This window comes from Gadus macrocephalus, chromosome 7 (genome assembly GCF_031168955.1).
Source record: "Gadus macrocephalus chromosome 7, ASM3116895v1".
NCBI lineage: Eukaryota > Metazoa > Chordata > Actinopteri > Gadiformes > Gadidae > Gadus > Gadus macrocephalus.
Window position 1 is genome coordinate 24,450,704 of NC_082388.1, and position 24,267 is coordinate 24,474,970.

General features: G+C 47.4%; 1 protein-coding gene across 1 annotated transcript in view; it reads right to left on the reverse strand.

The window, feature by feature from the left end:
* The window catches only part of nbeaa (neurobeachin a), a 70,368-nt gene that overhangs the window by 42,183 nt on the left and 3,918 nt on the right, over positions 1-24,267 (reverse strand). The window contains 8 exon segments of the mRNA XM_060056513.1: positions 443-611; positions 4,281-4,433; positions 5,501-5,609; positions 6,325-6,458; positions 11,949-12,146; positions 19,068-19,214; positions 20,172-20,291; positions 21,559-21,684. Of these exon segments, the coding sequence (XP_059912496.1) occupies positions 443-611; positions 4,281-4,433; positions 5,501-5,609; positions 6,325-6,458; positions 11,949-12,146; positions 19,068-19,214; positions 20,172-20,291; positions 21,559-21,684 (1,156 nt within the window).

Sequence of the window (24,267 nt, forward strand, 5' to 3'; positions counted from 1 at the left end):
GTGCGTGCGTGCATGTCTGTATGTGTGTTTGTGTGAGTGTGCGTGTCTATGTGTCTTCATGCATGTTTGTTTGTGAGTCTGTATATGCGTGTCTGTATGCGTGTTTGTGTGTGTCTGCATGTATGTGTGTTGTGTGTGTGTCTGTATGTGTGTGTGCGTGACTGTATGTGTGCGTGACTGTATGTGTGATTGTGTGTCTGTGTGAGCGTGTGTCTGTATGTGTGTGTCTGTGTGTGTGTCTATATGCGTGTGAGTGTGCGTGTCTGTATGTGTGAGTGTGTGTCTCTTTGTTTGTGTCTGTCTGTCTGTCTGTCTGTCTGTCTGTCTGTCTGTCTGTCTCTATGTGTGTGGTGTGTGTGTCTGTCTCTATGTGTGTGTGTGTGTGTCTGTCTCTATGTATGTGCGCGTGCGTGCGTGCGTGCGTGCGTGCGTGCGTGCGTACCGAGGCCCTTGGGCGTGATGCCGCTACACTCCAGCGGGCTGCAGGCCCAGTAGTAGTACTTCAGCGTGTGCATGAGCTGCAGCACCGTGCCCACGCGCCGGATGGTCGTGTAGATGGTCGCCGTGCCGATGAACTCTGACGACAGGTATGTGTACAGGGAGAGCTGGACCTGAGGGCCAACACACACACACACACACACACACACACACACACACACACACACACACACACACACGAGCAAACATCCAAATATTAACAAATGGAAACGTACCAAGTCATATCCAGATAATACAAAAACACAGAAAGCAATGTAAACCGTTTATGAATGCATACGTAACATCCATGCCCACACACACACACAAACACACACAGACACATGCACACAAACACACTCATTCACACAAACCTCCCTGGACACACTGACACAAACACACACCCACACGAAAACACACACACACATTTAAAAAGAGTGGCCAAATCAAACGTCCACTGAGCGCAGGCCTCCACCACCTCGTTCGCCTTAATCTCGCCCTAATCAAGGAACGGTGTTAACGGGCTCAGCGTTTACCGAGGCTCCATTCAGCGGCCCGGCCCGGAGAGGCGTCCGAATCTAATCGCCCGAATTAAGGAGAAGCGGGGTCCGCGCCGGGAAGAACGGAGAGGGCAGGGGCCGTCTTCAATGGCCTTGATTACATCACAAGGACTTCCTGGGCACGGCGAGGTCCCACCGACCGAATCTGGCGGGCAAACGCTGGAACGCCACCAGGGCTGTGGGTCACTGGGCATGAGAGGCGGCGTGAAGAGGGGGCGCACAGAGGAGAGCTGTTCATCTTCGTTTGGGCCCGGCCGCCTGGCTCAACGCGCTCCGACACATCAACCCAAACGGGCGACAGGCTGCTGACCACCTTTTGCGTGAGGCGCGCAGGACAAAAGCCAAGAATGCGAGAATGTGGTTTGATAATTGTTTTGTACGGAAGAGCAGAGAGAAAACAGTAAAAGTCTGTGATTAGGTTTTTACTGTGCTGTGGGGGGGGGGTTGTTTTTTTGTTGCCGAAATCAACGTGAATTAATTAGCGATTGATAAGACTCTTAGAGGTGGATTTGCATGGCCAGGGCAGGGGGGCGTACAGGAACTATAATGAGGCCCAGTCAGGGAAGGAATCTGGAGGAGAAATGAGATTAAAAGATTACATAATGTTCGGGCTGACTGTGATTGCCTCGTTTGGTTTACATGCAGCCTGCATTCCACGACCCCGCCGTGACCCCTGACCTATCCCTGACTCTGTGTGCCTTCCTTCTTCCATTTTGTGGGCCCCTCATTATTTTAGGGGGGGGGGGGGGGGGGGGCTTGGTGGTGTGAACTGTCTTCTGAACTCGGGGGGGTTCTGCGAAGACCTTCAACACTCTGGGTTTAATAAACTTAACTGGATGCGGTGGTAAATCCAAGGGAGTTAACCGCAGTCAAACTGTGACGGGCCATTACGTCGCCGGGATCAAGAGGAGCAGAAAGCCTTCTCCCAGTATCCTCTGGTTACCAGCCACCAGCCTCCCAGTGCGTCAGACTCTATCCGTCCGATGGCGGAGGGTTACCTAAGGTCAACGTGGCTCAGTCGGAACACTGAGGTCAACTATCAAGAGACTCTCCATCCCTCCCTCCCTCTCCATCCCTCCCTCCCTCTCCATCCCTCCCTCCCTCTCCATCCCTCCCTCTCTCTCGGATGCGGCAGCAGCAGCTGCCAGGTTGTGTTTTCTCCTATCCCGGCTCAGCAAAGCCCTGGAGACTCGCACCGTTTCCCCCCACCCCCCCCCCCAGGAGCCAATCACGGCGCACGGGCACAGGGGAGGAGACAGGGAGGCAGGAAGTGAGGAAAATAATTGAAGTACGGAACTGACGGACCCAGCAGGGATGCCACATATACTCACATCTAGTTCAGAGCGAGAGAGACAGGGAGAGAGACTTACAGACAGAGAGAAGGAAAGAGTGAGCTGAGGAATGGAATGGTGAGACAGACACATAGATAGATACATAGATAGGTATATAAAGACTAAAAGGGATAGAGCAAGACAGATAGATAAAAAGATTGATGGATATAGATAGTTGGATAGATAGACTGAGATAGATAGATAGACTGAGATAGATAGATAGATAGATAGATAGATAGATAGATAGATAGATAGATAGATAGATAGATAGATACATAGATACATAGACAGATAGACAGATAGATAGATAGATAGATAGATAGATAGATAGATAGATAGATAGATAGATAGATAGATAGATAGATAGATAGATAGATAGATAGACAGACACATAGACAGATAGATAGATAGATAGATAGATAGATAGATAGATAGATAGATAGATAGATAGATAGATAGATAGATAGATAGATAGATAGATAGATAGATAGATAGATAGATAGATAGATAGATAGACAGATAGATTGAAAATGCTCAAAGCCCACCGTGCCACATAAACCCTATCTTTGTTACATTATGAATTGTGTTCTCACCCCACCCGCTGATGTATATTATGTCTATTATATATATCTTATCGTAAGGACCAGCCTCTTAGGGTACCTTCAAAGGCACTTTCGATCCAATTAATTTGTTTTACGACCATTATTTCATATGTATTACTGTAAAACTGTAGCCACGGCTAACCGGAGAGCTATCTTTAAGCTTGAATAGCATCGGAACGACGAGGAATGGCATTCTCCGGGCCGCTGTCAGTGGACTCGTTTCGACTGTAACGCGATCCCAATCTGCTGCTTTAAAACCAAAACGTCTGCCATGGAACGTAGACCAGTGGAGCCGCACAACTGGTCGTGAAAACCAGTATAAACTGTTGTGACTGATGTGAGGGTATTTATAGTTAATCTAAAATCCTAGTCTGCACACCTGGTGATTCAACCAAAGTAAAGTTTTCCGAGTGATACGACCGTAAAGCTCTGCGACTGCGTATAACGGTTGATATTGTATGCTAGGATTCTGCATTTAGACAATAGGTCTTTCATGGACTACATGTCCTGGCCTTGAGGGAGAATGGCATTGTTTCCTTCTTCCCTCCTCTGTGTCTGACAGGAACTCCCCCGACAGATCTCTCCTTCATACTAAGAGAATTCAGAATATGGCCTGTTTCAGTCCATCTCTCACCGCGTCGTTCTACATGCTCTCCCCTTTCCTCTCTGTTCATAACACAGAATTTCCCCCGGTGAGGTATACGACGTTCTGCCTCCCATCTCCAAAGGAAATTTGAAAACATTTACAGACAATGATATACACACACAGACTTTCACACTCAGAACTATACCATGGTAGTATCCTTAGAGACACGATGCACGCACACACACGCACACACACTCAAGCACACACACACAGACACACACGAAAGCACACGCACACAAACCCACATACGCACACACACTAAAACTATACCAAAGTGGTACCCACACAGGCACGATGCACACACAAACACACACACACACACATACACAGACACAATCGAAACTATCCAAAGTGGTACCCACTCACAAAGGCACACGTGCACACTCGCACACACTCAAGCACACACACACACACACAGAAGCACAAACACGCACACAAACCCACGCACGCACACACACTAAAACTTTACCAAAGTGGTACCCACACAGGCACGATGCACACACGTGCACACACGCGCGCACACACACACACACACACACACACACACACACACACACACACACACACACACACACACACACACACACACACACACACAAGGAGCAGAGGTGGAGGTGCTGGGGGTGATGGTGGTGGTGCAGGGTTGTAGGTGGGTGGGGTGGCTGACCTTGGCGGGGGTGTGGATCCAGATGGCGGCGTTGAACAGGACGTGGTCACACAGCTGCTTGAGCAGCGGCGCGCCGTGGGGCAGGCCGTCCAGGTACTTGGCGAAGGACAGGAACTGCTCCAGCACCGCCCTGGTGATGTGCACCCGGGACGACTGGAGGGGGGGGGGCGGGCCACAGGAAGTGACAACAGGAAGTGACGTCACTAGACAACCGGCAACTCTTTCACGCCAACAACAAAAAACGCTTTTGTTTAAACGAGAGATACGTCATTGTCTTGTGACTCATTTTTATTGTTCTTATTGGTTATCATTTATTGGGTTATATATTTATTATTAATGTGTTTGATTATTGTTATAGATATTTTTTACTTTATAGGACGTAAAGGAATTAGTTTTACGAATTTAGCCTATTTGGTTTGGACAAAGTTCGCCAGTGTAGGTGGAAGATGCTGATTTGTGCTGAGTGAGATTACATTAGAGCCTGTGGAGTTGTGACAAAGTGCTTTCAATATTAAACCGTACTGCCGGACAGTTTCACATATTTAATATCCAAAAGCACTTTAAAGAGAGCTTGTAGATTTTCTATATCGGGGTCTGCCTTTGCCCGTCTGGCTTTTCAAAGGGATCTCTCGCAGTCAAATCAAAGTGACACAGAATTACTTACGATTACCACGCTGCCTATTTCAATATCATTTATTAGCCGGGCCACTAAACTGTTTGTCAATCATTTAAAGGCTTCTCATCTCCGCATCACCATAACGAAACCTTCCTGAAAATCATCAACGTAGCAAAAAACTAAACATCCGACCAAGAGCTTCGCAGAGAGAAGGAAACATAGAAATATCTAACGAGAACGTATAACATGGAATAAAATGTACTCTATTATTCATCCGAGACAGGGAATTAGGGTGTCCGAACAGAAAGTACTCGATGGAAATAAGAATGAAACGAAAAAGGTCAAAACGTTTGAATATTCTTTACAAACCGACAAAAGAAATACCGAAGATATACTGCATACACAATGGCCCAATCCCATTTCTACCCCTTACCCCTCCCCCTTGTTTTGAAGGGGTAAGGGGTAGAAATGGGATTGGGCCAGTAAGACAAGCAGAATCACAGCTTCAGGCATGAGACGGATGCTGAGTTATAGAAGCTGAGTTCCTGTGGGAGCTCCGGTGTAAGATGTAAAGGAACAGCCATCACTGCAGGCAGACACGGACCTTCTCCAGGAGGTAGCCAATCACGAGGAAGCCTTTCCCTCCCAGCATCTGCTCCTGCATGGCCACCGAGCTCTTCAGAAGCTCCACCAGGAAGGCTAGCAACGTAGCACTGTAGCACACACGCACACACACACACGCACACACACACGCACACACGCACACGCACACACACACACGCACACACACACACACACACACACACACACACACACGCACACACGCACACACGCACACACGCACACACAGACAATCCCACGCACACACGCAAACAGTAAATTAGCGTTTTGTTTTCTCATTCCTGTATTCGGTTACATTTGCTGTCCACTTTCTGCATCAAAATGATTGTTCCCCGATCGGCACAGAGCACTAGGTGTTGACAAACAGCCAAATCAGGGGCTTCATTTCCATATTTCATTCCCTTCCATAAGCTGTGCTCGGCACCGCTTGGCCCGTTTGGGTTAGCTTAATTGGCTCGAGGCTAGCACTAACTAGACAGTGTTTGGTTAGCTAAATTAGCTCGAGGCTAGCGCTAACTAGACAGTGTCTGGTTAGCTTAATTAGCTCAATGCTAGCGCTAATTAGACAGTGTTTTGTTTGCTAAATTTGCTCGATGCTAGCGCTAACTAGACAGTGTTTGGTAAGCTTAATTAGCTCGATGTTAGCACTAACTAGACAGTATTTGGTAAGCTTAATTAGTTTGTTGCTAGCGCTAACTAGACAGTGTTTGGTAAGCTTAATTAGCTCGATGCTAGCGCTAACTAGAGAGTGTGTGGTTCGCTTAATTAGCTCAATGCTAGCAGTAACGAGACGGTGCTGGGGCTGACCAGACGCTGGTGTCCACGGAGCTGTCGTTGAGCTGCCGGTAGTCCAGCTGGGAGAACAGGGGAAACAGGACCTGGATGCCCCCGATGGAGTGGATGGCACTGTGGATGGAGTGGGTCACGATGGCCTTCACGTCCTGGGGAACCACACACACACACACACACACACACACACACACACACACACACACACACACACACACACACACACACACACACACACACACACACACACACACACACACACACACACACACACACACACACAATGACACAAATACACACACAAAAAAAACAATCACACAGGCACACACACTCACAATCACACACACACACACACACACACACACACACACACACACACACACACACACACACACACACACACACACACACACACACACACACACACACACACACACACAACAAACACAAGGCAGTGTGTCAGTGAGCTTTGTTTGTGAGCATCAGGGCATCAGCATGCACGCCCACAAGCACACTACCTCACACCAGCCTTGTCCTTGAACAGGGGAACATCTTGACTCTAAGGTTGCATTACCATTAAACGGTCTGATACGTCCTCTGATCACAGTGGATGCTCTGGTTCTCATGTCCACATTAAAAGCTATTTTTCTCCCTCTCCCAAAACGCCTTATGTGTGTTCTTTTGTTAAAAGGAGCTATATAACACGAAGGAAACACACCAAGTCGAATCGCTGGCGTTCCCGACAACACTGCTGCAGCCAGGATGCTCTCCTTTGAAATGTCCCGTTCCTGGAGGGAATGCTGGTTCTTGTTTTGGCCTGTGTGTTATGATTCACTATTCTCCAAGTACCCCGGGTTGCCAAATATGAAACATATTGGCACACAAATCAAATAATAATAATAACTTTACCACACTTTTTTCAGACACAGGAAACAGAGTGCCTCACAGCAGTCAATACAGACCCCCAAACAGGAAACACATCACCCGATATAAAGGTATCACACTGCCTCACAGCAGCAATTACAAAACGCACACACAGGTAAAATACCACACAACAAAGGTTCCTGAACAAATTTGTCCAAAGAGGTTAAATGCGATGGGGACCAGACTTTGCAAGCCTTAACTTCTCTGGCAGATTGATCAAAAGTCTCGGAAACAGCAAAAAAACGCAAAGGCCTTGTCGTCCGCTGTGGTTGTGAGCCTAGACTGTGGACTGGCATGCCACTCCCTATCGATGGACGTCAGTCTGCGTCAAGGCTCATAGGATAGAAGACCAGAACTATAGGGAGGGGCCAGACAATGCCTGGCCTTAAAACTAGTAAAAATAGTTAAACTAAAATAATCTGCTGAAAAGGGGGGATACGGTTAAAGTTTCAGATTGAAGTAATAGCCGAGGTGCAGCATTTTGGACTAACTGAATGCGGTGGTTTGATTTCTGAATATGACAGGCATACAGGGGGCTACCATCGGCAAGGCAGGAGGAAATACACGCATGGATGAGTTTCTCCAGATTTTTTTTGGGAGGGGGAAATGAAAGACCTAACCGTGGCTGTATTTCTCAAATGATAGAAATATGAAATAGGATACATGAGTTCTCCAAGTTTTTTTTACGAGTTCTCTCTGCCTTAAACCAAGTCTAATGATGTCAGTTTTTGGATGGTTTAAATGGCAAAGGTTGCCAGACATCCAGTATTTTATTACACTTGTGGAGGGCTGCTATATTAGACTGGACACCGGCCCAAATGTAAAGCTGTGTGTCATCGCCATGACAGTGAAACTGGACGTTATATCTGCAGATGATGACACCGAGAGGGAGCCTATGGATGGAGAGAAAAAAGGGACCCAGAATTGAACCCTGTGGGACCCCATGGAGTATGTCTGTGGGGAGTGGAAAACTGAGCCCGCCATTGCCATAGAGAGGCATCTAATAAATAAGCAGGACCAGAACTAGTTAAAGGACACATTACTGATACCTGCCTGCCTTTCCTGTCAGTTAATGAGCAAGTTATGATCGACGGTGTTGAGGGCAGCTGTGATGTCCAAAATAACTAAGATGGAGAACTCCCCAGCATCTCCATTAAGCAGGAGTTCATTACACACTGTCTAAATGGCAGCCTCATTCTCCCTCTCTCTGTGGAGGGATCCAAAGCCAGATTGGAATATTTCAAAAAAAATATTATTTGTCAGATGGGCTACTTATTTGGTAGCAAATTTTTCTGGGGCTTTTTCTAGGATCTTGGATGAAAATCAGTCAGGTCTGTAATTATTCAGAGGGAAGGGATCTAAATATATATTTTTTAAAGGATGGGTATGGGATTTGCGAAAAACCTGCAAATTTTGAAAATACACAACTCAAATGGTCCTACCCCCTCTCCTTCAACGCTGACTCTGACTCCACCCATTCCAAGTACCTGGACGCGCAATCATGCACGAGCGCGAACACAGATGCGCGAGAGCGAGCCAGGCTAGCGTAGGGTTTTCCTTCTCTTTGCTGGTGGTGGTGGTGGTGGTGGGGATGGTGGCGTCTTGTCTGCCATGGAAATTGTCTTTTACTGCTAGGTCCAAATGTGGATTAACTAGTTCCAGTAGCTACCGCAGGATAACAACAAACAGGAGCTTGCTCTGGGTCACGAGCTCTGGGTCACGAGTACTGCACGAAGGGGTCGCCCGCGGGGCGCGGGGGAGTGCAGTACGACCGTTTGATTGACGTACTTACTGTCCAATGCAACTCGGTGGCTCTGGAAATCATTGGCTGGAGTTTTTCGAGCCCTGCCCGTTCCACAGATGATTGACTTGTTTAATTTTCATGTCAGTACTTCTAACTCAATGGCTGTAAGTGGGTTATGATAAGGATTTCAAGTAATTTTGCAAAAATGGCCAAAAAAGCGAATTCCATACCCAACCTTTAAGTAATGAAAAGAGGTCAAACAGCCATCAAATCCTCGGGGCAAGTTGATGACTTAACTTGGCTAACCATATCATTGAGAGCTGATAGGCACTAATGTAAAAAAAAGTAAGGATAAAACATTAAATTATCTGTGAGCTAAGGGCTCTAAGGTATATATGAAGTGTGAGGCTTCTGAGATGTAAGCAAACATTTTAAACTTGCAGAGGTCTGGTGATGCAGCTAAGTTAAAGTTGGGGGGGGGGGGGGATATCAACAATCCAGTCAAGTGTTTAGGCATTACTTTTGGATTATGTGCATTCTGAGGGATCAGGGTAGAAAGTAAGTATCTAGTGCATCATTAACTGTAGCATTGTATTGTAGCCAGCACACTCCTGGCATTGCCATTAGCCATCGTCATTAAAACGCATTAAAACTGTCTCTGATTCTCTAACACACGCCCATGTAAACACACTGAATCCACCACTCAAATGCTTTAACTCACTCACGCCACTTCATCACAACCCCTTGCTGGCCTTTTAACAATGAGCAAATAGATGGGTTGAACATTGTCCAAATCTTTGTTTAAACTATAGGCAGGACTAAAGCTATTCAAGAAAGTCACACAAGCGCTTTTAAGGGGGACAGATGGGGACAGCCATAAAATAAAATAAAACATTGCAACCTGTTCGTTGAATGTTTATTAAATTACCGAGCCACTATAATTAGTAAGTAGAGCTTTCTGGTTTCATTTGGCCTTGTTTAAACATTGAAATAGCTGCCAAATACGTTGATTATTATATACTAAACCTTTGATTACAGTGGGAGTGTACCATGATTGCTGGACACGACGCTACGTGACGCTAAGTGTCTAGCAGGGGGGACGTGTGCGCTGGTGACTGGACTGGACTCAAGGAACAGGAAAACAGGAAACAGAATTGCAGAAGAACGTGTGGTTTATTAGTTTTCGGAGATTGAGAGTCTAAAGGAATCTCAATTGTTCCTTATTTTTGGGCATTTAATTTTGAAACCCCTGGGGGATTAATTTTTGTTTGAACTGAATTTATTTCCCAATTATAATAATTGTTTTATTGACTGCTACCTAAAACGCTGTGTTGTGTATTTCACAGCTATCTGTTTTGGTTAATAGCAAAACGGTTTACTATGGTTTATTGAGCTGCCCCGCACACGTTGACCGGTGGCTAGACTATTCTGCTCACCCTCATCATTACCAGGCTATGTTCTGACTGCCGCCCCGGCGACATGGAGACAAACCGCCACAGTACTGCCTCATCAGCTCCTTCATTCTCTCATAATTAACCAAGAGCTTGCAGTCCCTTCATTTGTCTTCTATTGTTCGTGCCTCTCTCTTCGAAGAATGGACGGGGTCATTTTAAGCACAAGGGGACTTTGAAACGGGTTCTGATCGGGTCAACAGAAGCCCATGTGGCTGAGCAGAGGTTCTTCTGGTTGTTCTAGAGAGTTCACCAGAACGCCAGCTTCAGGCGAGGGGGGCAGCTCGGGCAGGGGCCAAAATGCTTTTGGAGGTTTGGTTTGAGTTAATGATGCGCGAGCAAACAGAGGCCCACCAGACTTTATGGGGGGGGGGGTGAAGAATACAAATTAAACACAGTGCTAAGTCGGTCAAATACACCGATTTAATAAGTTCCGTACTGCTGATTTCAGGCCGTATGAAAAAGCAGGGCGAGAAAATGCCCTTTATGATTGGCCCATCAAACCACAGGCTGCAGCCAGCGATGAAGCAAGCAAACTGGATCAACGGAGATTATACCAGCTTCTACCCGACCTAAAAAGCCTCGTGCTCTTTCAAAATAAACTCCATGACCAAAGCCGTGCTCCAACATTGGTTAATCTTGGGAGTTGCGCTGGAAAGATGGAGACGGTTTAGAGTCCAGAAGGATATCACGCCCGATGCCAAATCAGCAGGATTATCTTTTGCAAACAATACATAAATGGAAACGTACACATGTCGCTTATCATTGTCAAAATAGAACAACAAAATAAGAAGTGCCCTTCTTAAAGTGTAACGTTGTGCTCGGCTCGTCCTGCGCTTGTGTTCGAACAGTTTACTCAACCTGGCGACCCATGTGGAGTAGGCGGAGGCTAGGGGTGTGCACGGGTACACGTGTGCACGTGTAACCGGTTAGTAAAACATAACCGTTAAAATAAGTAAACGAAAACCGTAAAAAAATAAATAAAAACGAACTAACCCCATCCTAATTAACACCGCAACTGCAAATTAACCGCACGGAGATAACCATGGCAACCGGTCAAACCAATGTTCTTTTTTCCGATCATTCTGCTCGCGCTTCCGCCGTGTTGATAAACAAATAATCCCCCTATAGCGCGACTGCGGTTCACTTTAAAAAAAAGAAAAAAATGTTTTCATTAATAAAAAAAAACGGTTAACCGTGTACCATTTTTTGTAACCAATTTTTACAATTGGCTAGCGGAGGCAACTCTCTCCAATATTGTGATTCTGGACCGCAGTTCCCACCTCTAGGGGTGTCAATAACACAAATCACATAATGTACCTTTAAAAGAGCTAACAACTAAAGCAAATATTTGAATGCGGAAACACAAAAAACATTCAAAACAATCATTAACAATATCTCCCAGCCCCACGGACAACGTTACGATCGGACGAAGCTTTGGGATTCCCGTCGTCCGATCATGTAAAGTGTGACCCCTCTTAGCGTCCGAAAGGGACAACAAGAACCAGAGAGAAAGGGCTGACCTGCAGCATGAGGGCGTGCGGCGAGTGGACGAAGATGGAGGCGTTCTCGCGGGGCGAGGACTCCAGGCACAGCTGTGCGTCCGTGGCCTTGGCGTTGTAGGTGAAGGAGATGGAGTTGGCCAGCTTGCTGTCGTACAGCACCTGCTTGTGGTGTTCCGCCAGGTGGATGTCGCTCTCCGACTTGAACTTGAAGGTGCTCTGTGGGGGAGAGACAAAGAAATGGAACATGTAGCTCATTAGCATCGCGTAGCGTCTTAGCCTAGCTATCTTTGCTGCATACAGGGAATGGGTTAACCGAACGATTGTTAGTGCTTGGCACTTGGTTCTATAAACATCCTTACTGTACCGATATGAATATATTGTTGTTTCTCTTTCTTCTGACAAATGTACCTATTGTAAGTCACTTTGGATAAAAGCGTCTGCTAAATGCCCTCAGTGTAAATATAAATGTACTAATGATAATACTGCATTCGGTTTATATAAATCAGCCTCTATGAGTCTCTATGAGCCTACATACATACGAGGGTATATGTATGTATGTATATATACATACATACATACATACATACATACATACATACATACATATGAGTAACATACGAGGGCTGACCATTAACATCGCCTCTGACCCTGTCCTGAACAGTGGAAGGTTATCAAACCGGAGATACAGTGTTCCACCTGTTAACAGGGTTAGACACTGTTTTCAACGCCACTCAATCGAGAAACGTCATATGGAGTGTCATTTCAGATCAATCGATGCTGAAAGGCCTTGAATATTGTCTTATGAGTTTTTAATGTCAGGCTGAATGCATGCATCCTTGTTTTGCTTAAGAAAATGTCAGATTTCTCTGACAATCAATTCTTATCATATTGTACGGTATACAGCGACCTTCAATAATAGCAAGGCACCCCTCTGTTTTTGGTTACCTTTCTCTACGTAAAGGAGATAGAGATGGAGACGTGGTATGACGCAAAATGTCCACCACAGCGCTCACCATCAACCACCACAACAACAGCAGGACATTATTAGCTTGATTAACACAGCAGCCTGCCAGCCACTAAATCAATTAGCGCAGGGAAACGGGCTGAGTGAGAGTGACAGAAATGCAGAACGAGGGAGACAAAGAGAGACAAGAGTAGAGACAGCTCGCTCCTCCCTTTGTTTCTCTCTCGTTTTGTGTGAGGTGAGAGGGTGAGAGAAAGAGAGAGAGAGCGAGAGCGAGAGATAGAGAGAGAGAGGAAGAGAAAAGGGGGGAGTCATTCTAAATTCATTCTCTGTCTTCGCTTTGTACACCAACACAAAAAACACGCAGAGATAGGAGCGCTGGGGGGAGGGAGAGAGAGAGAGAGAGAGAGAGAGAGAGAGAGAGAGAGAGAGAGAGAGAGAGAGAGAGAGAGAGAGAGAGAGAGAGAGAGAGAGAGAGAGAGAGAGAGTGGAACTATAAAGGATTTGAAGAAATGCTTCAAACAGGGAACAAACAGTCTTTCCTCCTCTGGTAGATCAAAGAAAATTAGAAATGCCACTGGAGTCTGAAATGCCCACAGAATAAAGCAACATTGTCTGTCTGTGTGTCTGTCTCTCTGTGTGTGTGTGTGTGTGTGTGTGTGTGTGTGTGTGTGTGTGTGTGTGGGTGTGTGTGTGTGTGTGTGTGTGTGTGTGTGTCTGTCTCTCTGTGTGTGTCTGTGTGTGTGTGTGTGTGTGTGTGTGTGTGTGTGTGTGTGTGTGTGTGCGTGCGTGCGTGCGTGCGTGTGTGCGTGCGTGCGTGCGTGCGTGCGTGCGTGCGTGCGTGCGTGCGTGCGTGCGTGCGTACGTGCGTGTGTGCGTGTGCGTGCGTGTGCGTGCGTGTGTGTGAGAAGAGCAAATACCCTGCAGTCACACATATTACCACACGACTCACACAAGCACGCACACACATACATTCGCGGAAGGGCTAGCGGCGTGTGCTACATCCAACTGCGGGCTGACCTCCAGGCAAGTGGGCTTACGAGCGCTGCAGGTGTCAGAGACCCGGGCTGCCAGGCTTTAGCCTCATTGCTCAGGAAAGCTCCCGGCAAAGACCTGGAGGCCTCTCTTGCGCAACTCCTTTCATCCGAGGTCTGCTTAGAAAAGAAGCAGGCCCTAGGCAGATCCAGCAGCGTGCATTAGAGGCCCCTTCCCCTCTCATAATCTCCCTCTCCCAAAAAGTTAAATCGCTGCCAATGACACCGAACCACCGGTTCGATTCTCACCGCGAACATCACAGTTTAGAAATGAAACGGCCCTCGTGAAATACGATATGAATATTGAATTCAGCGGTTGGGTTTGTTAAGCAGGATAAAAGAGCAACGCTTGTTTCTCTGTGTGGAATAAAACTGGTTTAAATCAGTTTTTTTGTGAATCTGTCTCGTCGGGGGAGGAAGTTGAACCAAACCAGCCTTGAAGTCTCAGTCACACGCGGGTCCCTTGAACTAAGGCGGTCGCCACACACCACAACGCACCTGCGGCGCTGTCTGGAGAAACCACCTTCAGGCCGGCTTTTCAGCAGAGCAGAACCCAGCGCCGGGTGGGTTGGAGGTGTGAGGGTGGGAGCCAGCACCTACTGGGTGCAGCCCATAAGTAGCGTGGGCGATGTTGTAGGGCTGCTCTCCGACCCGCCGATCGCACGGTCGCTTAACTCCGTTTGTTAGGAACGCCGAAGCATAGTCGTACAATTATGATTAGATGTTACAATTATAATTATGGTTGGGGTTATTATAACCAGAAAGTGACCAGGAAGATAAAGCTTGTACTTTACGCCTGAAACGAATAAAAGATATTCCTTTAGTATTGATCTACTGTAATCGATAGCTCCGGTTGTGTGGTTCAGGTCGACACATTTTTCCTAAAATAAACAGAGGCGTTTTTATATTGCCACAGCCTGCTCTCTACTTCTTCCTTATTTCATTTTTATTTTTTTATACCGCCTGGAAACCGGGGGAAAGAGGAGTTATACATTTTTTATAGGTCATCGAATGAGGCCTCGCCCAGCGGGAAATACTGTACCCAGGGCGTGGCAGCTGGGATGGGTGAGTGAGTATGTGTGTGTGTGTGTGTGTGTGTGTGTCTGTGGTATATGTATGTATGTATGTATGTATGTATGTATGTATGTATGTATGTATGTATGTATGTATGTATGTATGATGTATTGTATGTGTGTGTGTGTGTGTGTGTGTGTATGCATGTGTGTATGTCTGTGATATGTATGTATATATCTATGCACGTATGTATGAATAAATTAATTAATTACTGTATGTATGTATGTATACATGAATGTATGCATGAATTATTGTATTTGTGTGTGAGTGTGGCCTGCAACTTTTTATACATGTACCCGTATTAAATAGGGTTTGTAAAATGTGTAAATGAGCTGAGCCATCACTTTCTCTTATGTCTCCTGGGGGGGGGGGGGGGGGGGGGGCAGGGGGGGCCTACAGGCAATCCCTAATCACAGGGAGCTCTGCTGCATGGAAGGGTTTAAGGCTGGGGTGTGGCGCTATGGGTTTATAGTCTAGACGGCCGTAGAAACACTGCAAAACACACCCGGAAGGCCAGGGACATGGCAGCAAGCAACGTCTCCCAACGTACGTGCACGCACACGCGAGACACACACAAATGTGCACACGCACACACCGCAAGACACACACACGCACACACACACACACACATGCGAGACACACACATGCACACGCACACGCAAGACACACACACGCGCACAGACACACACACACACACACACACACACACATCAAGACACACGCAGGGACACACACGCACATCAAGACACAAGCACAGAGACACACGCACATGCACACACACACGCACACACACACACACACACACAATCTGAGTGCACATCTATCTTCCGGCTTCACACCTGCATCGTGAACTGGGTCAGCGGTCGGCAGTGGGAGCAGTTCACATCCTCCCTCCTCAGCTCTGACGTGCTTGGACACGTGGTGAACTAATTCACAGTTTTAGTTTTTGAATCCAATAAGCAGCACGGGGACATATTGACGAGACATGAACACGGATCATTGACCCTGAGCCAATGCATCAATCGTGCAAGTGTGTACCGTCCCAGGGAACGCAGGGTCTTCGGTGATGGTTTCAGTTCACAATAGCATATACAACCAACTGGTGCCGCCGTTGCAATTCCATTCAAAAAGCTCTACGGCACGACTATTGTTTAGAACAGTATTACCGTCGCATTATTTATCTTTATTTTTTCTACTTGATGAAAGTATGTTTTTCTTTCCCTACGAGTTTTGTACTTTGTTAATGCAGATAGTAATAAAGAGAAATATATATCTATATAGAAAAAATAAATTGATTGCTTTTTTATACACTGGTAGTCAAGGCCGGTCCCTATTGTTGTTAAGGCTGCCTTAACCATACAGCGCTCGGGGAAACACTGCCGGGAACGCAATTGTATAATCTTTACACATCATCTGTACATTCACTAGTGACCCACTATCGGACAGGAAGCCGAGCGCATCCGCACAGCGTATCCATGGAGACGGAGCTGTCGGTTCATTAATCATGCGCGGGGCCGGCGGCGGACGGCGGCGTTCAGTTCGTGTTCATGACCTCTCGCGATCAACAGCCCGGCTAATGACTCGTTCAGTTAATTAACCACTCAAGAACTCTCGAAAAACATGTGCCCAAACACTAAGGCGCACGCACACAGACCAATGCAGTGCAACACACACACACTCACAGACACACACGTAACAGACACACACACACATAACCACACACACACACAAACACAACACACACACCCACACATCAAACCCCCCCCCACCACACACACACACACAAACGCAACAGAGACACAGGCAATGCACACCCACACACACTCACGCCCACACACACACAGACACACCCACACACACACACACACACAGACACCAACCCCGACACAAACCCGCCCACGCCCACACACAGGATTTCAGCAGATCCCACTTCCATGCGTTTGCCTCTTAAGAGACAGACGAGTCGAACGAGCAGCGCTTTTTCGGCTAACTACCCAGCAGCCTTTGTCCCTGGGCTTGACCCGAGCAACCTGCCCGTCATTACCGCAGTGCTCCAACCTCAAAGGGCTCCAGCTTCAAACCGGCCCGCCCAGCGATGCTCTCTCCTGGGCAGCCTCTAGGCCCGAGCGCCCTCCCCACGGAGCTCAGATCAGCTCAGGAGCCACACTCTGTGACGGCAATCAACACACGCCCGCGCGCGTGTGTGTGTGTGTGTGTGTGTGTGTGTGTGTGTGTGTGTGTGTGTGTGTGTGTGTGTGTGTGTGTTTGAATGTGTGTGTGCGGGCGGTGTGTGTGTGTTCACGCGTCGTGTCTCTGGGGGCTTCTTTGTACCTGTGTGTGTGTATAGGTGTGAAAGTGTGTGCGAGAGAGGTTGAGAGAAAGAGAAAGAAAGAGAGAGGGAGAGAAAGAGAGAGAGAGAGAGCGGGTGTGTGTATGAGTCGTGTGTGTGTATGTAAGTTGAGGGTGTGTGTGTGTGTGTGTGTGAGGTGTGTGTCTTCGTGTGAGGGCGAGAAAAATCCACTTCTATTTTCTACCTGGTGAACGTGAGAACGATTTAACTTCCCCTCCGCAGCGACACGTATTAACAATAGACATTTGAATTAGCTTTAAATGTAAACGTGTCCCAATGAACCCAGGTTAACCGATCAAACGTCGGTCTGAGGCCTTTTATAAGGCTGAAATATGGTCTGAGCCCAGCGCTAAGAGGAGCCAGCGCGCCTTCCTAAAGGACACATTAGCACCAAACAAACACTGAAACTCATCCAGCGTCCATAAACGCGCGCGTCCAAATAATCCTCGTTTAGCTTATCTGTAAACGCAACGCTGGGAAACGTTGATGGCCGTTAGCTCGATACCGCGACAACGCCATAAAAACAGCAGAAAGGACCCTGTGTTGGGGATGGATGGCTGCTGGTTGCTTTAAGCAATTCAAATCATAATTATAAGAAGTAAAAGCACGATTCAAGTACGATTAACAGTAATCCCAGCCTCGAGGTTCCAGGTTTGCGCCCCAATGACATCCATCAACCATTCACTCAAGTCACTTCGGTAAAAGCATAAATTGATACAGCAGTCGTAGCAGCAGTAGTAGTAGCAGGAGTAGTAGCAGGAGTAGTAGTAGTAGTAGTAGCAGTAGCAGTAGGAGTAGTAGCAGTAGCAGTAGGAGTAGTAGTAGTAGTAGTAGTAGCAGTAGCAGTAGCAGGAGTAGTAGTCGTAGTAGTAGCAGTAGCAGTAGGAGTAGTAGTAGTAGTAGTAGCAGTAGCAGTAGTAGTAGGAGTAGTAGTAGTAGTAGCAGCAGTAGTAGCAGGAGTAGTAGCAGCAGCAGCAGTAGTAGCAGTAGTAGTAGTAGTAGTAGCAGTAGCAGTAGTAGTAGCAGTAGTAGTAGTAGCAGTAGTAGTAGCAGTAGTAGTAGCAGTAGCACTAGTAGTAGCAGTAGTAGCAGTAGGAGTAGTAGTAGCAGTAGTAGTAGCAGTAGTAGTAGTAGCAGTAGCAGTAGTAGCAGCAGTAGTAGTAGGAGTAGTAGCAGTAGTAGCAGTAGCACTAGTAGTAGCAGTAGTAGCAGTAGGAGTAGTAGTAGCAGTAGTAGTAGTAGCAGTAGCAGTAGTAGTAGTAGCAGTAGTAGCAGTAGTAGTAGTAGCAGTAGTAGTAGTAGCAGTAGCAGTAGCAGTAGTAGTAGCAGTAGTATCAGTAGGAGTAGTAGTAGCAGTAGGAGTAGTAGCAGTAGTAGTAGTAGCAGTAGTAGCAGTAGCAGTAGTAGTAGCAGTAGTAGCAGTAGGAGTAGTAGTAGCAGTAGTAGTAGCAGTAGGAGTAGCAGTAGCAGTAGCAGTAGTAGTAGCAGTAGCAGTAGTAGTAGCAGTAGCAGTAGCAGTAGCAGTAGCAGTAGTAGTAGGCAGTAGCAGTAGTAGTAGCAGCAGTAGTAGCAGTAGCAGTAGCAGTAGTAGCAGTAGGAGTAGTAGTAGCAGTAGCAGTAGGAGTAGCAGTAGCAGTAGCAGTAGTAGTAGCAGTAGGAGTAGGAGTAGGAGTAGCAGTAGTAGTAGCAGTAGGAGTAGGCCCTGTCCTCAGTACCTTGTAGCCGGGGCCCAGCTGGTGGATGGCGAAGATCTGTGCGGGGTTGAGGGCCTCGCTGAACACGTACACGGCCCCCAGCTGACCGCAGAACACCCGGTTGGCGTCGGCCGTCTCCGAGGAGCCCAGGAAACACTTGTCATAGCTCTGTTGGAGCGGCCGGGAGGAGGGAGGGAGGGAGGGAGGGAGGGAGGAGGGAGGGAGGAGAGCAGGAGGTTCAGAGAATGACACATCCTGTAAACCTAGAGAGGTAACATGGGGTTTCTGCTAACAACATTGTTTTTCTGCTAATGACAACGTCTTATAACATGGGGTCCTGTTCGTAACATTGGTTTTCTGCTTATAACTTGGGTTTTCTGCTAATAACATCAGCTAACATGGGTTCTCTGATTATTACATCTGATTATAACATATTCTAATAATGTTCCCTTTCTGCTTATAACATCTACCAATAACATGCTCTTCTTATTTGTATAACTTCTGCTGTAATGTTCCGTTCCTCGCAGTTCCCTTCTCATCAGGGCTGACGTCATTCCTCGCGCCGTCGAGAACAAATGGGTCTATTATGAGGAGGACAGGCCCAGCTCTTACCCTCACCTTCTGCAGAAGTGTTGCAGCCTGACTTCTCCTCCAATCTCACCACCACTCTCCCTCCAAAACCCATTCCTCTGTCTCCAGAGTGAAGGTACCTGGAACCCTAATAGCAGACCGCGGGGGCCTCTCCCCTGCCGAGTGTCGCATCGCTTTCTCTTGAGAAGCTACAAACTCTCGCTGAACAAGGGGGTCCGGACCCGGCCGTAATGAGCTCTATGCTGTGATATTGGAGAGCAGTGGTCCGGTCAGGGCGACCCGTCAACTACTAACTAGCTGTGGTCTACGGCCAGGGACCGGTCAGACCACAACAAGAGGCCTACCGCCCGGGGGTCGGGCACACAGACCACACCAAGAGGCCTACCGCCCGGGGGTTCGGTCACACAGACCACACCAAGAGGCCTACCGCCCGGGGGTCGGGCACACAGACCACACCAAGAGGCCTACCTCTTCAGAGTCTGAACAAAAACCACAACTAGCAAAAAGGAGTCCGGGGCAGCGACGCGCTCTTACATCGTTTGTGTTGACGTGCCAGGCCATGTCGCCGTAGGAGACGAGCTGTCCGTTGACATAGCAACGGATCTCAGAGTTCCTCCAGCGGTTGTAGATGTGCACGATGCTGATCATGTACCACTGGAACGGAACGGAGGGAGAGGAGAAGAGGAAAGCAAAACAACACACACAGGGCAGTTAGACCAAGGACTTTACTGAGAGAACACAAAACATGGAATGAACACACAAAACAGAAACCCTAACCCTAAAACATCCGTGAGCATTGAGTTTTTATAATCCTCGATGACATTATCAGCAGGACGGAACCCCCCCCCCACACACACACACACACACACACACACACACACACACACACACACACACACACACACACACACACACACACACACACACACACACACACACACACACACACACACGTTGCGAAAGATGGAAGTGTTAAGTGATCAAATAAAGCCAATGTGATCGGTTATGCAGCATCCATATTCTACACACTCAGCACTTTGCTTTAAAAGTGTGTGAGTGTGTGTCCACTCATGAAGATGAACTAGCATGTGTGTGCGTGTGTGTGTGTGTGTGTGTGTGTGTGTGTGTGTGTGTGTACCTTTGTGCTTATGTGTGTGTGTGTGTGCATACGTACTGGATGTTTGTATGTGTGTATGTGCATATGGTTACGTGCGTGTATGTGAATATGTTTACGTGTGTGTGTATGTGTGTCAACAGCAGGAGAACGCTGACCTTGCGTTCTCCAGCAGTGTGCTGCTCTTAATTGACAGACCTTATCTACACCCTCCCAGTGTGTGGTGAGGGAGGGGAGAGAGAGAGAGAGAGAGAGAGAGAGAGAGAGAGAGAGAGAGAGAGAGAGAGAGAGAGAGAGAGAGAGAGAGAGATGAGAGCAATATAGTACAGTACACAGAGTAAAGTGGAGAGAGTGAGAGAATAGAGTGGATAATGTGTTTACAGAGAGAATATAGAGTGTATATAGGAGAGCATATCGAGAGCTTATAGAGAGAGAGAGAATTTGTTAACGGAGAGAATATTAGAGTGAGAGAATGTAAAGAGTGTATATAGAAAGAGAGAGCTAGAGAGAGAATTTTAAAGAGAGACAGGGAGTGAGAGTTTGTGTAAGGAGAGATAGGTAGAGAGAAGCGAGAGGTAGAGGAGAAGCAAGAGTGAGAGAGGATTTGCTGGTCAGTAAGCAGTGTTGTGTGTTTGCTTCCAACAGGAGGGCCACACTGTGAGGAAGAGGACAAATGAATATATGCATGTCTGGCATGGATGCAGCATGTATATAAAGTACGTGTGGCCCATGAAAGTGTGCTCTGATGCGTGAGTGCAGCGGTTTAGAAGCGCCGCTCGCAGACAAATGGGCTTTGTCTGGTCTTACCTTGCGGGGCTGGAAATCATATTTCACGCAGTGCTGAAAGCCTTTCCCTTTCGACTGAGTGACGTGACGATCAGACAGTTCCCCACAAAGTGAGCAGAGTAACCGATGCCTTTGCTGGTTCGAAAACTACCGGGAAACACAGGAAGCAGGATCAGTTTATCCATCCAAAAAACAGGCACGGCGTTTTGAGAATATTTTGCTACTGAATGAATGAAAACAGTATTTTTTTGGACAACATGATAGTAGAATTATTTCTCAAATCAGCTAAAACATAATAATCATGATGGACGCCCGAACATAAACACAGTAATATGGCCTTGATTTTAGACGTTTTTTTTTTTTTTAGCTGTAATGATTTCTTTGTGTGGTTCCACTTTATTTGCACCGGCAACAAGACCGAAAGTTCAGCACGCTATCCCATCAAGGTAGTAACCTGGTAGTTAACCACTAACCACTAAACTAACACCTGAGCAGTTACGTTTAAAGCCAGCGGTCGGTTAAAAGTCAGCACTAAGTTACCATAAGACCGTGAATAAAGGCAATCCTTCAGCAATTCAGACTCGCTATTGCTTGGGATCTTCACCAAACGTTCAATTTAACAGTTTTCAACCGAGACACTTTGATTGGGTTAAGGGTCGGTTAACGACCCCTCAACGATCTAAAGAGTAATTCAAAAAACGCCAATTAACTTATGTACATTGCAATTATAGCCACACAAACAATTGTTGTGTCTGCCGATCGGAAATCTAAATCCAACTAATCCTGCCTCCCTCCACTTTGCAGTGTCCTGATTTCCTTCCCACTCACACATAACCTGCGCACACATAATCCTGACTCGCTACGGGCTGCTTACACACACAAAAGAAACACACATTCCATAACTAAAATAGACCTAAAAAGGCTGCATGCGTGTGGGCACGCAAACACACAAACAGACAGGCACACGCGTGTGTGCACCCACACGGACACACAGACACACAGACACACACGCGCACACACACACACACACACACACACAACACACACACACACACACACACACACACACACACACACACACACACACACACACACACACACACACACACACACACACACACACACACACAGGCCAATGGCGTGGGGAGAAAAGCTTACAGTAAAATATAAATCCCTCTAAAGCTAATTCTGGTGCATGTTAGGAGCGCTTGCAGCGTGTGATCTGCAGCTCCAAGCGGCTGTGAAGGCCGGTATTAGGCATGGGACTGTAGTAGCGGCTACAGCTGCGGGAGGCTGATAAGACGCGGCCAGAAAAGAAGGGAAGACGGGGGGGGATTCTCAGCCCCCCAATAGTCGCTCATCGCCTTCTATACTCCGCCGCCATCATCACCACCGCAGCCCTCCCTCCCTCCCTCCCTCCCTCCCTACTCAGCGAGCTCACCATGACAAACCGTTACTAAGAAACAGGATGAGATGCACTCTCACTCTTGCTCTCACGATCAGAGCTCGTCCATATTGACTCAGTGGGTAGAGAGCGAGTGTGTGCAGCAGGTGGCTATGGATGTCTCCCCCCCCCCCCCCCCCACACTCTCCCAAGCCCCCCCCCCCCCCCCCCCCCTCCCAGCCTCCCGCCCCCCACTGTTTCTAAAACGCAGGCTCCAGCCTGCTATCTAAAATAGGGCAAGCCAGAGGAAGAGGAATCGCTGAAGTTCACTTTTTAGACGGGCCCTTAGAAAGAGAGCAAGAGCGAGAGAGAGAGAGAAAAGGGGAGCGACGGTTTAAAACCAGACCGGAAACCGGCCGCCGTAGCTAACGACGCCGCTATTGGAAGGTTAGCGGCGATCGAGCTAAACACTGGGCTAACGGTGCACACCGCGGCGCCGTCCAGAACAGCGGTCCAGGAGCACAGAGCCCTGACACTGTTCTCTTTCAGCCGAACGGGGGACACTTGGCCCGACACCGCGGCCGGAGCGCTGGTACTTGGGAACGAGATTAGCCAACGCATTTAAACCGGCGCTTTGTTTATTTTGTAAGTGTTATACAAAATACACACGCACACACACGCGCACGCACACGCACACACGCATATATAGCAGGGGCGATGGTAACACAGCCGCTGAAATGTGAAACTGTAATGCTCTCGTTATGTTTGCCGTAAATAAACCCAGTCTTCATTTTCAGTGTATATTTCATTACGTTCTATTTTCATACTTTTATATTACTATCATGTCTCTTATACACACAGCCATAGATACTCTGATCCAAGTATAGAGACTGTGTATCCCCACATATTTGCCTGTAAATAACATCAATATCGATATGAAATGAAACATCTCTGCACAGCATTTACGACGGCTGCAGTTTGTTAACGTGATCACCCTTTGTTTCGCTGTGCGCGCTTTAAAGCCAACGCCTGGAAGCTCATTCACCAACGCTAGGCCACTGGCTCTTCTGTAACTCACTGCGCTGTAAAAGTAAAGGGTGGGTACGCGCTCTCTACCCCCTGCAGGGCTGCGCCATAAACAGGAGGATGACTTTAAAGTAACCGCGGGGAAAGTAAAGACAGCATGGCGTTAAAATCGTCTGAATCATAGCAGTCGCAGGGCGGAGGGAATATACCGACCCCCGTTGATCGGTGGGCTCCTTTACAGCTCCAGACCGATCAACCGCGGCCTCCACACTGAAACAAAACTAACTATTGATCACAGGGCTGGATTCTGCTTGACCCAA